This window comes from Poecilia mexicana, unplaced genomic scaffold, assembly GCF_051168715.1.
Source record: "Poecilia mexicana isolate PSO_F unplaced genomic scaffold, ASM5116871v1 scaffold_13, whole genome shotgun sequence".
Lineage (NCBI taxonomy): Eukaryota > Metazoa > Chordata > Actinopteri > Cyprinodontiformes > Poeciliidae > Poecilia > Poecilia mexicana.
Genome location: NW_028263382.1, coordinates 519,460 through 534,490, shown reverse-complemented (window position 1 = coordinate 534,490; position 15,031 = coordinate 519,460). Strand labels below are relative to the sequence as shown.

The 15,031-nt window shown below is 35.9% G+C and overlaps 2 protein-coding genes across 2 annotated transcripts; one reads left to right on the top strand and one right to left on the bottom strand.

Annotated features, from left to right (window-relative positions):
- Positions 1–5,745: 5,745 nt before the first annotated feature.
- LOC106912342 (uncharacterized) lies at positions 5,746–9,801 on the top strand. The gene is made up of 2 exons (XM_014979159.2): positions 5,746–5,923; positions 6,836–9,801. The coding sequence occupies exons 1-2, from the start codon at positions 5,849–5,851 to the stop codon at positions 8,603–8,605; spliced, it is 1,845 nt and encodes a 614-aa protein (XP_014834645.2). The 5' UTR covers positions 5,746–5,848; the 3' UTR covers positions 8,606–9,801.
- An 847-nt stretch (positions 9,802–10,648) lies between these two features.
- On the bottom strand, positions 10,649–12,687 carry LOC148155648 (uncharacterized). The gene is made up of 2 exons (XM_088012151.1): positions 11,530–12,687; positions 10,649–11,092 (listed from the first exon to the last, which is right to left on the bottom strand). Exons 1-2 carry the CDS (start codon positions 12,361–12,363, stop codon positions 10,772–10,774), a joined length of 1,155 nt encoding a protein of 384 aa, XP_087868277.1. The 5' UTR covers positions 12,364–12,687; the 3' UTR covers positions 10,649–10,771.
- Between the last annotated feature and the right edge of the window lie 2,344 nt (positions 12,688–15,031).

The window sequence follows — 15,031 nt, the reverse complement described above, 5'->3', positions numbered from 1 at the left end:
TGAAATTGGCGATAAAAAAGTTGAAAAATAATAAAGCTCCTGGCACAGATGGTCTTCCAGGAGAATGGTATAAGGTATTTGAAGAAGAACTGTCCCCTGTATTATTAAAATCATTAAATTGGACTTTAGAGAATATGACAACACCACCATCATGGTCAGAAGCAATTATAATAGTATTACCAAAAGAAGGAAAAAACAAAATATTATGCAGCTCATACAGACCTATATCAGTCCTTAACCAAGATTATAAGCTATATGCATCTGTCCTGTCCAATAGGTTGAACGCGTTTGTCTCGGATCTGATTGATGGGGACCAAACCGGGTTTGTCTCTGGTCGACAAACTCGGGATAATATAAGACGCTCACTGCATATAATTCAGAACATACAGACAAATAAACACACAGCAGTAATGGCGAGCTTTGATGCGGAAAAGGCTTTTGACCGTGTCAATTGGCAGTATTTATTCTTAGTTTTGGAACGATTTCGTTTTTCACATACCGCAATCAATGGAATTAAAACATTATATGTGTCACCTACAGCTAGGATCAAGATAAATGGCCGCTTGACAGACAGAATAAAGCTGGAGAGATCTACTCGACAAGGTTGCCCGCTCTCCCCAACTCTTTTTGCACTTTACATAGAACCTCTTGCCCAGGCAATTAGAGAGAGCAGTGATATCCATGGTATAGTAATACATTCAAGAGAACACAAAATAGCACTATATGCTGATGATATCCTTCTATATCTCTCGAGTCCGGAGCAATCCATCCCGGCCATATTAAAGTTACTAGATACATTTGGCACCTACTCAGGTTATAGACTAAATATCGATAAAACACAAATTATGAGTTTTAACTATTACCCTTCGGTAGAGATTAAAGATAAAATCCCGATTGACTGGTCTAAGAAAGCAATCAAATACTTGGGCGTATGGTTGACTTACCTTCCGAAAGACCTGTTCAAAAAAAACTATGAAATTGTGACTACTAGAATTAAACAAGACCTTACACAGTGGTCTGATTGTATTATTGATTTTAATTCAAGAATTGAGGTCATTAAGATGTCAGTACTACCCAGGTTATTATACCTATTTATTTCCTTGCCTATCAAAATCCCTCATTCTCAGTTTTGTGAGTGGGACAAATTGATATCTCGTTTTATTTGGAAGGGACGGAAACCCAGAGTTAAATACAGTACTCTTACAATTAGGAAAGAAAAAGGGGGTTTGTCACTCCCAAATCTTCATGATTATTACCTCGCAGCTCAGCTCAAAACAGTGGTACAGTGGTGTGACTGTACTTACGAGGCTGGATGGAAAGATTTAGAAAGCAAATGTGAAAACATCCCAATACAAGCTCTGATTGGGGATCAGAAACTTGCAGCAGCATGTCAAAAAAAATTAGACCCCATAGTGTCATTTACCCTTTTGACCTGGTTTGAAGTGGTAAAGGAACTTAACTTGGATATCCAGGCACGAGTTCTCAGATGGGCCGCCTTTGACTCAGACTTCATCCCCAACCAATTAGATTCTAGTTTTAAAAACTGGTCACAGAAAGGAATAACTGCATACTGCAGGATACTGGACAAAAACTCATTACCAAGCTTTCAAACACTACAAAAAAAACATGATTTAGAAAAAGGAGACTTCTTTAGATACCTACAACTTCGACATTATATCTTTGCAAACATACTGGAAACTTGTATCTCAGACTCTAACGAGATAATTCAACTGGTTTCACAGGCCTACTCCAAGCCCGGTATTATCACTATCTCCAAACTATATCAGGGATTGTTGAGATCCAAAGGAAAGTCAACAGACTATGTTAGGAAAAGATGGGAGAAAGAGTTGAATATTGAAATATCACAAGATCAGTGGGACAACATGTGTGAATCCGCTGCAACAACCTCCTCTTCAAATCATTGGCGCGAATTCAGTTGGAAAAATTTGATAAGTTTTTTCAGATCCCCAAAGCAGCAGCTTTATAGAAACCCCGATGCCTCTAAATGCTGGAGGGGATGTGGGGACACAGAGGCAAATCACTCCCACATTTTCTGGTTCTGCATTAAGATAAAGTCTTATTGGAGTGATGTTCTGGGGAAGATTGAGTCAATTTTGAGTCTTAAATTCCAACGACCCATCATGTTACTGTTACTTGGAGCTGTTCCTGAGGGTCTGAATGAGAATGACAAATACTTATTAAAGATCTTCAGTGCCACAGCCAAAAAGCAGATTACCCGGAAATGGCTTCGACCTGACCCACCTACGCTCAAGGACTGGTTGGAACTGGTGGAAGAGACGCATAAAGTGGAAAAGTTGACATTCATGCTGAGACTGCAACCTGACCTTTATAGAAAGAGATGGTGCAAATGGTCTAGATCCTTAGAGAGCAATAACTGAATCAGGTCTATCTTTCTGTGCTACTTTAAATGCTGCTCAAAAAAAGGAAAGTAAAGATGTTTGCTGTTTCATTCTGTATCTGTTCAACTTAGTGAGAATATGTGTAATTTCTTTTGTCGACAGTCTGTTCCTGTTCTATGTATTGTATGTGTATTAAAAAAATGCTTCAATAAACATAAAGTAATAAAAAAAAAAAAAAAAAAAAGCACATCTTCTGAAATGAGCAACTCAAAACCACTCCTATTTTTTTACTTATTCTGTACTTAGAGATTACGTTAAAAACATAACATTCAGTTTGCTACCATACTTTGTTTTCAGGCTTGATGTTTATTTTGCGATTATCTATATGCGCTCGCCTGAACACAGCAGTGGTTGATCAGCTGTTTTAAACTCCTGCTCTGCCAGTGAAGTCAGAGTCGGTCTGTGGGTCGCCTTTTTTTTAATGGAATCGAAACGCACAGAATTGTCCAACACTTTGCTGGAACAATAATTACTGTGATTATTATTTTTATTGGGTCATTAATTTGAACATGTTTTGTTGGGTTCTTTTGATTTTTAATAAAGTTACAAACATATTGGATCTTAGTGAATATTTTGATAAGTGCGTCAGCAGAGGACCTGCTGGTCTCAGCCTCCTGGCAGCGTCAGTTTGTCTCTTACTGCAGAAATCAACTCAAAACCTTCCAGAGATTGACTGGCCAACCGGGATCGACAAATTGACCACCCCTGCTCTAAAGCATTCAAATACTGCATAATGCTCAAGTGAATGCTAGTAAATTGCAAGCCGCATCTCTTTGGTTCTCCTATCCAATCTGCATCCACTGAAAATACACCCTTGCAAGGTACATTATTTATGAAAGAGCTAGAGTTGATTCAAGGGGCCAAAATATAAAGATGCCTGACACATATTTTTTTAGACGCAATTTTTATTTGTAACAACTTTTGAAAACCTTGTATCCTTTTCCTATCATTTCAAATAGTTCTTCATGCTGGTTTGTCACATAAAGAGTCAATGAACTTTGTAGATGTAACAAAATTGCCAAGATGTAAGAAGTTGCATGAACATACTTATTTTATCCATCCATTGTCCATACCCGCTTGTCCCTGTATGAAATATACTCTTTCATGAGAAACTATCTGCCATGTAGAGACAACTTATTAATAGTGCTGCAACTCTTAGAAGGTGAATTGTATGCCTTTTTCCAGCTGTTCACTCAGTAATTCTTTTGTATTTGTGTCTCCTTTTTTGTCTGTCATGGAGAGGTTGTGTAATATGTGGCATATTGTGACATAAGTAGTTAGAATTCCTGATGTCCCCTTTCCTCCTAATAAAAAATATAAATAAAACACTTATTTAACATTTATCATTCCAAAAAATATTCAATTTATTAGAATATTAGAAATATATATATATATATATATATATATATATATATATATATATATATATATATATAATGCTATTAACCAAATAATTCAATTCATTTTAAATAAGAAAGAAAACATTTTATTGCCTTAAATGCAAGGCTTTAGTGAACACTTGATCATTTGTAGCAAAGGATGCATCAGCGGATAAATAAATATTTCTAACATCAACATGTGAAAGCTCAGCCCTTTCTGCTCAACTTCGGATCAAACACAGTGTAGAGCTAAGGTGTTGACTAATTTTTGGATTAACCAATTAATAATCTGGATAGCAAAATATGGTTAATAGAACATTTATTTTGAGGAATTTTGATGGGGTGAAGCTAAAACTATGCCAATGGAGGAGTTCTGGATGGAACAGATTTATAAACAAAGAAGGTTTTTTATCTTAAAGGTAAAATGTATATAATTTTTGTACAGTTTGCTTAATTACAACTGCGGGTGTGTTGTTCGTTCAGCAAATGGCCTGTTTTTGAGTCTCTAGTTAACAAATAATTGATTACTAAATTAGTTCACAATAATTAAAATAATATTTAAATGTGACTGTATCAGTTCTATTTGTTAAAAACATTTCTTATTGTATAAAATTTTTGAACATTAACACTGAAAGCGAGACAAATCTGTGGAAGGCAGTGTATTGTAACACTGTCACACAAACTAGCCTGTCTTAGGAAAATCTTAAATTATATTAATACAAAAATTGTTTTATAAAAGAAAAATAAACACTTTTTATGGCCATAATGCTGTAAATATTTCATTTTGGGAAATAGGTATGTCTTCTCAAGATCAGTAACATGGAAAGTGGCTTCTTATTTGATATATTGAGTACATGGTTGTGAGAAGATTCCTGCAGCTAAGTAAACAGTTGGATGTGTGCATGAAGTGATATCCGTTGTTCTAACCTCTTGGGAAGTTGTTTGGTTTGTCCCTTTGTTGCTGCTCAGTGTCTGTTTGGCTATTGCTGGTGGCATCAGTTTTCCTGCCATTGTTGCCATGTCTTTCATTACACTGTAGACAAGACATTTAGCAAGTCAATAGGTATTCCTAACACTTCTATTACAAGTGCTAGGTCACATTTGCATGAGTTCAATGTAACTAAACACAAACGTTGTAAGGTTCAGTATAAAAAGTGCTACATAAATGTATCTAGCGCAGTTTCACTGAGCAATCGTGCAATATTAGTGGTTTTGCTGATAGCTTGTACATTATCAATGTTTAAGAATAAATGTAAAATAATCTTTACATCCACTTTTACAGCATAAATCCGTGACAGTTCTTATACCTCCATAAATACTTCTGTACACGTTAATATATTATCTTATCTGAATGAGGACAATCAAAAGTTGCTTATTACACTTCTCAAAAGCTATAAAGTTGATTTGTATTAAACGACTTCATACTCACACTTGCTTGTAATTTATCGGAAACTCTAATTTTTATTTCTCGACCTTTATTGCTAAGTACAAGCTAACAATATCCTGAGGAGGAAAAATAAATATTAGCAAAACAAGCTAATCGCTAGCCTGTTGCTAATAAACTGCATAAAAATGTAACAACGATTGTTTACAGGTGACTACTCACAAGCTCACTCACAAGTGCAAAGGGTCTGTTGAAGAATTAAATATATTAATATATTATTGCGTTTTCATCCGCAGCCGAACTGGACCTTATTTTTCAATTAATTTTAGAGGGGCGCAAAACAACAGCGCGTGTCTACGGAAGAGGATTAGGGCCACTGAAAAAAAAAAAAAATAAAGTCAGAAAAAAAAAATTCTCCGAATTCAGAGGGAAAAAAGTAAAAAAAAAAAAAATTGTGGCCAAAAAAATTTTTTTTTCTGAATTCAGAGGGGGGAAAAAATCAGTGGCCCATTTTTTTTTTTTTTTTTTTTTTTTTTTTTCCCCGTCAGAATTCAGAGGGGAAAAAAAAAAAAAAAAAAAAAAAAACTTCCGACCCAGACAAGCAACCAGCTTCAGACCCACAGATGCGAGTTGTGGCGAACAGCTAACTAGCGTTCTGGAGAAAGATGTCTGATTTAAGTGAGTTTTTGCGTGCCAGAGGAGTCCCCGAAGCTTCCATTGCACTAATGGAAGAACAAAAGGTGAGTAAATCAAATGAGATAGTTTGGTCTCTAAATACGAACGGTTATGGCTAGTTGTTAGCATGTTTGTTAGCTTACGCGGTTATAGGAATAAGCGTGATTTACAATGTTAAATCACACAGCTGAATAAAGGATGTAACAGCTGTTGATTGCTGGAATTGTCCCGTAAGTGTTTGATGCGTTTATTTTATTGTTTTTCTGTTTGAATGTTTTATAATGAAACTAAGGTTAGCTGTATGTCAGCCACCTTCTAAATAAGATGTCTGCTGTGTTAAACTGTGTAACTTTTAGTTCAGTATATATATATATATATATATATATATATATATATATATATATATTTAAAAGGAGAATGTATGACTTACATCGATCTGGTGCAAGTCATACAGCCACCAACTAAAGTGCATATCTATGTTATTTTGTCTTATGTTTGTGTTACGGTGTTTAAAAAAGTTACATTATGAAAATCACGAAATAATTTTCCTGCATTTTGTGATGTGTCAGCTCAGGACTGAAATTACATCTCACTCCCTGAGCTACACTATCAGTACATTTATTGCACAGGTATAGAAATGGTAGGCTTCATTTAACGAAATCAAACTTAATGTGATGTTTAATTTTTGTAATAAAAATGAACTGTTAACATTTCCTTGTGTGTTTTTATGCATGATACCTTTTACCTTAAAGAGACTGTATATTTCCGAATCTGTTTTTATACTTGCATGCTAACCAATCCAGTCCTTCCTATTTTTCAGTAAAATAGAGAATTGAACATTTACTGCTGCTGTTACTGTAATTCTCCCCAAAACAGTAAATTGCTTTAAGCAGGGACCTAAGGATACAATCTTAAGGGTAACTTTAACATCGATTTGCAGTGTAAATAATTGTCCTTTCTCATCTGTTTGTGTGCAGATTGACTGTGAGGTCATAGGTCTCATGGACGATGCAACACTTGAAAACTACTTACCTTCATATGGAGACAGAATTGCTGTTTTCAACTACTGCAGAAGCAAACAACCATTATCCAAAAGAAAACAAGGACTTCTTCAAAAGCTTCGTGAGAAAATGAAGAACAGAAAGGAAAGTCCAAAGGAGACATCAATACATGAAAGTACAAAACAGAAAAAGAAGCAAAGGGGAACACAAAATGTTGAGATTGGATGGATACATAATGATGGAAAAACTACCAAACAGGTGAGAGCGAAGCACGGAGGTGGCACTAGAAAAATTCAAATGGCCACTGATGCTGGATTAAAAGACATTCTTCAAGAAGGAAAGACCCTTTTTTTTCCTGATGGCACATCGCCTAAGGGACCTGAATCAGATTTTGAGTTTGAGGTTTGGGACTTTAAACAGAGCCACCTTACTGAAGACATTGGCCTGACTATTGGCAACATGTATGAAGCAGCAAGACTGTCACTGTTACGCTTCTACATTGCAACAAAACCAAAAGATCCAGAAGAAGATAACAGTGACACATCTGAAGTCGTATTTGTCTTGGAAAGCAGTAGCAGTGAATTTAATCCATTGCAGGTGGTGGAAGTCAGGAGTAATTCTGTTGAAGTCCTACATAGTCCAGAACTTTTAGATGATTCAGAAATTACTTTTGGTCCCATTCTAGATGCTGAGGAAGATACAGACGACACATTAATCTATGAGGGTTTTGTGGTTCCCCCAAGTCCAGCAAATCCAGAAGATGCAATCATAATCACTGTACGCTATGCTGACACTTTACATGACCTTATTACTGCTTTCTCTGATGAAGGGATTTTGAGAAAAACACTGAATGTAAAACGCATACTTCCAGACAACACAGAAGAAGCAGGCACAGGCTCAGGATTACTGAGAGATGTTCTCACTTGCTTCTGGAATGAATTCTATGAGCGATGCACCCTTGGTACAACAGTGAAAGTGCCATTCATCCGTCATGACTTTACCGCTGAAAAATGGAAGGCAGTTGGGCGAATCCTTTTGAAAGGCTACCGAGACTGTCAGTATTTTCCAAATAAAATTGCAATCCCTTTTCTTGAACAGGTGCTTTTCAGTAATGTTTACAGTGATCTTAAAGCACATTTTCTACAGTTTGTGAGCAGCCAAGAATGTGAAGTTTTGAGGGAGGCAGTTAAGAATTTTTCTGCTGTTGACCTTGATGATCTTGTGGAAGTTCTTGACAATTATGGCTGTAGAAAAAGAATCACTCCTGAAAGTTTTCCTAATATTCTTGATGAAATAGCTCACAAAGAGCTTGTCCAAAAACCAATGTTCGTCATTGACTGTTGGAGGGAGATCATCTACCCAGATCTGTCCCTCAGCCCAGAGGCACTGAACAAGCTGTTCAAAGACCTGCAACCAACTTCCAAAAAAGTCTGTCAGCTGCTGAAATTTGCTGTAGATTTAAATCCAAAGCAAAAGGAAGTAGAGAATCATCTCAAAAGATTCATAAGAGAGCTGGATGACATTAAGCTTCAGAAATTTTTGCGATTTTGCACTGGATCTGATCTTATTGTAACAAACAGTATATTTGTGGAATTTCAAGATATGACAGAGTTCACTAGAAGACCTATGGGACACACATGTGGAAGTACTCTGAAAATAGCAGACAGCTATGAAAACTTCCCAGATTTTCGTTCTGAATTCAATGCAGTTCTTGAAAGCAATGTCTGGGTAATGGACATTGTTTGATTCATACTGGAATGCACTACTTTAGAAATGTTCAATCAGAGTAGAGCAGAACTGCAAAGAAACATAAAGAATATGTATTTTGAACTGAGAGAAATTATTCCTGTTTAAAAGAAATTGGTGGAAGTTACCCATTTCTGTTGGAAGCTCAGTTTTGGCTAAGAATATTCAAGTTTCTTTTATTGTACCTATAGTTTCACATTATACAATGAAGTTGCCACAAAACAAACGAATAACTGTTTATTACATCCGAAAGCATCTTGACTTGATCTCACATCTCCAGCTGCTGGATAGAAACATTCAACGGTAACAAGAAAAATATAGTTAGAGACATATAAAGTTATAATAAAACTAGCTTTTAAGCTTTCTTTAGTAGAACACATATTAAGTGACAGTTTAGTTAAATCACAAACTCTTTTGGTAAGGAGTAAGACTTATAAATTTATTTGTTATTTAGTAATTGGGTCTAGAATAGATGTGGAATAAAACAAGAAACTGATTTATATTGAAACTCTTATACAATGTTTCAACACTTGCAAATGGTGAATATGGGTCAGTTCATTTTGAATTTTTTATGTCTGAAAATGTTTTTGTTTTTCATTTTTATTTTCAACACACATCTGTTAAGGAATGTTCAGGTGTTAATCTTTTGTATTTGCTGTTGAATCCAAATGTACAATAGAAAGTTATAGAAAATATTCAACATTTTCCTTAATTTTATAAATGTTCTTGTCACTAAGCAAATGTGCTGTTCACCTGTCATCAATCAAGCTGTGTGATTGTTTCACACAGCTTTTAAAGAAATCCATTTGTTCCTAATGTTATAAATAGAAACTATACAATGCAGTGCAAAAGCTGAGGTTATTTGATCAAATTCAAGCAAAATTGTCATGTTCAGAAATGAGCAATTGATCTAACACCTGCACCAATGTCCTTGTTGTCGACAAGTTACAGATTTTTGGTATTTTATTAACAATTAGTACTTGTTCTATCTTTGCATCTGAGATGACATATTATTTTTGATACCACAAAAGCAACAGTGTTCATGATCTTTTATACTAACTTACTGGTGTATACAAGGTTATATTCAATCTCAAAGTTTGTTTTAAAAGTTAGGTCATTCTAATGGCCATGTTATTTGGAGTAGCAAAACAAATGTTTTTTGTAATATTTTGCTAATAAAATGTTACTTTACCCAATACTTTTCTGTTATGGTTTTCAATCTAAATTAAGCTCGTTTTTCATTTGAACAGGTCTAATAACCAAAGTAAATAAACTGCTGAATTTGAAGAAAGTTATAAAAACTCTAAAAAAATGTTCTCATGTTCTTTTGGAATTTAGCAAATACAACTTTTTTATTTATAACTAACTTAAAACAAGAAAACTTCTGGTGGTGTGGTGCAAAAGCACAACCCATCTATGGAGGCCTCAGTCCTGCACGTGGACATCATAGGTTCGAGTCCCAGCCTGGTGACCTGTGCTGTGTAGCTTCCTTGCTCTCATTACTGGCTTATCTAACTTCACAGGGAGAAAAAAATTGAATATGACTTTTTATCAAGAATTCCTAAGTATCTGTTATCAACTGTACTATGCAAACACTTGGTGAACAAAACAATGAAGTTCATTTGTATTTCACAGAAAACAGGTTTATAAATTTATGACATCCTTTTTGCTGTGCTGCCATTTTGATCACATCTCAAACATACATTGTCAATATCTTTAACTTAACAGAACAGCATTTGAAGAAAAATACATTTTCCATGAAGTAGCATACTCATTTAAAAATAATTGACATTTGGTACATAACTGATTATAGAACAATAATTAACTTTGCATCAGCATTGTTTCTTCTAATAGCAGTGTGAAAGCAAAACAAACTATGGATTGGGAAATAAAAGCATGCCATCCAAACTGTATGTTTTTCTTTTATCAGCACAGTAACACCTTGAAAACTAATGTTAGGTCATATCAGAACTCTACAATTAAATTATAACAGCAATAAACTTTCATGTTCTAGCAGAATGACATCAAAAATATGTTTTCTTGCTCACAAAATGTCTTTAAATGCAGTGCAGAGGGCACCTATCAGACAATGCAAAAACTATCCAATGGCAGGACTGAGATAAACAGCAACACTTTTTTAATTATCTTTATGCACACTGAAAGTTGCTAAATACTTTGAAGTATTTCTTCTCTTAACCTTATATACAAATCAGCGGCAATAAGCGGATCTCTTGGGGGCGCCCAGTTGTTTTCTACCATAAGCAGACAACAAAGTTCAAAGACTGTTTCATCACAGGGATATTGGCCTTTTGGTGTACACTCTTCCATACACACAGCGACCTCCTCCATAGAAACAGGTTTGAGTCTATCCTCTGCCCTGTGCAGCTCTGGAAATGAGTACATCACCACTGGTCGACCCGATACTGCACCTCCACTTGGCCGGATTTTGTGCGAGTTCCATGTGTTCACAACATCATCCAGGTCATCCTGCATAAAATCATCAGAGTATAAATGTATGAAACTAAATATGTAATAGTAGCTTTTGCTAAAGATGAGGCTTATATTAATCAGCAGATATAGAAAGTGAATTCTAATTAAAACCAAGCAACAAGAACAAAATGGCAATTCCAAAACATTTTATTCTGTGTGTGAAATGATTCCCCAATCTATTGTAAAATTATTAATTAATGGATAAAACTTATTTCTGAAACTATACCTAAGGAAGTGTAGGGGAACAGATTCCCAAGTAATTTCAACCATTTTACATAAAAACTGATGTGCTTAATGCTTATGTGCTGAGAAGGTGCTGTTATGTAAACTGGTAAAATATACAAAAGCTTTTATTATTTCTGGTAAACATACCAGATTTGCTTTTAATACTTTTTAAAACAGAGACATTACAGTGAACCAGTAAACACTTTTACCTGAATAAGATTAAGAAAGCAGAATTGGATAAGGCTTTTATCCAAAAAGTCTCCTGTAAAGTGACCATCATCCAGGAAGGTTTGAAATAAGTTCATCCAAAACTGCGCACTCTGTTTGCAGAGGGTTGACCACCAGCCTTCTATGCGCTGGTTGGATGTACTTCTTCCATAAAGGAAACTTTTGTCCCTTGCAAAACTGTCTGTGTGGTTTCGCCGCAGAAATATCTGCATTTGTTCAACACAAATGTTTTCTGTACCTCTGTCAGCACGTATCCTCTCTGGACATCCGTTGACGCATAAAACTGTTTTCAAATAATAACTTGCAATCAATTTGGGGTCACTGTTTGTGGTATAAGCCTCCATCCATAAAACAAGTCGGCTAAAACCGTCTATACAACCACTGATAGCAATACCATAAGGTTTTAGTTTATCATAGCCATCCATGTGCCAGAGCGCATTTGGTCCTCTGCAATTGTACTGACGTCTTCTCAACCGTCGTGCTCGTCTCAGTTCCACACCTTCTGGGTCAAACAATTTGATTAAATGTCTCACAGTGTCTTGTGACACCACAAATCCACGTTGAACCGCACGAAGATGTAGCCACCGATAACCTTGCATTTGTCCATTAGTCATTATTTGTTGTTGGACAAAAGCCAGCACTTCTTCGAGGTCGGACTGATTCTTTCTTCTAAACAGCCCAAGTCTTCTGCAAATTCTTTTTAGAGTTCGATTACTTAATATAGTATGATGACTGTGCGCTAAAATGTGAAGGATTTCTTTGTTACTTAAAGACAGTCTGAAGTAAAGCTTAATGATATCATCCAAATCTGACATTTTCTAGCTTCTTTCACTTTAAGAAGGGAACAGTCTTCAGCAGAAGGCCTTTTTTTCTTTTTTGGACAGTTTTTTGCTTCAGCAGTAGTGGAAAACAGCAATTCCGTCTCCATAATTTTCCAGCTTTGCTGCGACATCACAGTCAATCTGCACACAAACAGATGAGAAAGGACAATTATTTACACTGCAAATCGATGTTAAAGTTACCCTTAAGATTGTATTATTTCGTGATTTTCATAATGTAACTTTTTTAAACACTGTAACACAAACATAAGACAAAATAACATAGATATGCACTTTAGTTGGTGGCTGTATGACTTGCACCAGATCGATGTAAGTCATACATTCTCCTTTTAAATATATATATATATATATATATATATATATATATATATATACTGAACTAAAAGTTACACAGTTTAACACAGCAGACATCTTATTTAGAAGGTGGCTGACATACAGCTAACCTTAGTTTCATTATAAAACATTCAAACAGAAAAACAATAAAATAAACGCATCAAACACTTACGGGACAATTCCAGCAATCAACAGCTGTTACATCCTTTATTCAGCTGTGTGATTTAACATTGTAAATCACGCTTATTCCTATAACCGCGTAAGCTAACAAACATGCTAACAACTAGCCATAACCGTTCGTATTTAGAGACCAAACTATCTCATTTGATTTACTCACCTTTTGTTCTTCCATTAGTGCAATGGAAGCTTCGGGGACTCCTCTGGCACGCAAAAACTCACTTAAATCAGACATCTTTCTCCAGAACGCTAGTTAGCTGTTCGCCACAACTCGCATCTGTGGGTCTGAAGCTGGTTGCTTGTCTGGGTCGGAAGTTTTTTTTTTTTTTTTTTTTTTTTTTTTTTTTCCCCTCTGAATTCTGACGGAAAAAAAAAAAAAAAAAAAAAAAAATTGGGCCACTGATTTTTTCCCCCCTCTGAATTCAGAAAAAAAAATTTTTTTGGCCACAATTTTTTTTTTTTTTTACTTTTTTCCCTCTGAATTCGGAGAATTTTTTTTTTCTGACTTTATTTTTTTTTTTTTCAGTGGCCCTAATCCTCTTCCGTACGTGTCAATCGTGATGGATTCACGAAAACATTGGGGCAAAAAACTGCACAACTGGGTTGAAATTTAACCCATTAATGCCTGAATTCATATGCAATTGAGTTGCATATGAAATGGAAAGTTTCATAGTGCACTGTGTGCGGGCATTGCTCGTCCACAGAGTCGATCGTTCTCCTTTTTTACCTCAGAGTGACCAACTTTCTATTATTCCTATCTCGATTTGATACAGTAGGGGTTCCCGCATTCTCGTATCTGTGCCCTTTGTTTATCGCATTTTTTCAGTCGTTACAGCTGCTTAATCCATTAACATGTTATAGGGGAGAGCTGCTGCTACTGTGCCGAGCGGCACGCCGGTGTGTGTTAAAATCATGGCAGCAAACTAGCCAAAGGAAAAAAAAACTTTGCAGTTTTATCCCTCAAACTAGCCGAGTGAGTTGAGTAATGCCTCTGGTTATTAGTAATGTTAACTAAATTGTAACAGGTGGAACCACCTGGTGTCGCTCCCTCCACAGCCTGACCTTCCATAAAAGGGAAGCTGGAAGGCTGGTGGCCAAGTGTCAATTTCTTGTGTGTGACGAGGTGTGTGTTGGCCCCACGCGTTCCACTGTTATCTGTCTGTAGTAAGATCTGGAGGAAAACTGTTTTAAATTGATCCTCTTAAATAAGTCAGTCCTGACGTGGTGTTTTTATACAGAGCCACACTATTAATGACGTTCCGGTGGTAGCGTTACCTGGGCGTAACGCTACCACCTGCGGCTTTATATACCTGTGGCGTATAAAGCCTACAGGCTTTATACATTTATCTCTTTTAATCAGATTGAATTGTATATTTTTATATTGTTTTTATTTGGTAGGGCTGCACCAGATCTGCTACATCAAGTTTGACTTTAGAGTTGATATGTGATAAACCAGAGAGTGCGATGCAGGTATGCAGTGTTTTTAATGTGTTTTAGATTGATTTGAGTAAAGTGATTTAATAAGCATTTAGTAATTTTTTGTATTTTTGTTTTTACAGTTACAGTTGCTTCCTGCTGTCCTTTTAGAGTTTGATTTTCTTTTTTGTTAGTAAGCCCAGTTTTGGATTGTTTGTCCTTGTGAGGGCGGGCTAACAACTTTCCATTTCTTTTATTTAGTTTTAGTTTGCCCTGTCTTGTCCTTGGGTCACTTCCCGGAATACACACCGTCACTGTTAATCTTAACCCTTGTGTTTACAAATGGGGTCCAACTGACCTCACACCCATATCACTTGTATCATTTACCTTAGTCCTTGTACGTTTGCCTCAGTCCTTGCACGCACAAGGGTTAAATATCTGAGACTGGAGTTGCAGTGAATCAAGTGCATCTTAAGTTACCAGTGAACATTGTAGTGGTTTATGCGGGTTTGTCCGCCTGAAGTGGTGTTTAAATTCAGGTTGAACAGTATCGGATTGACAACGAATGGATAAAGTTAACGAAAAACCCTCTTATTTGTGTAACAATAAATATTGTTATTTAACTTTATTCTGGCTGTTTATTTCCCTTTGGCTTGACAGAGTCATAATATTATGATCACTAGCTAATGCCAATATATCACGTTAAGCTTGTTGACAA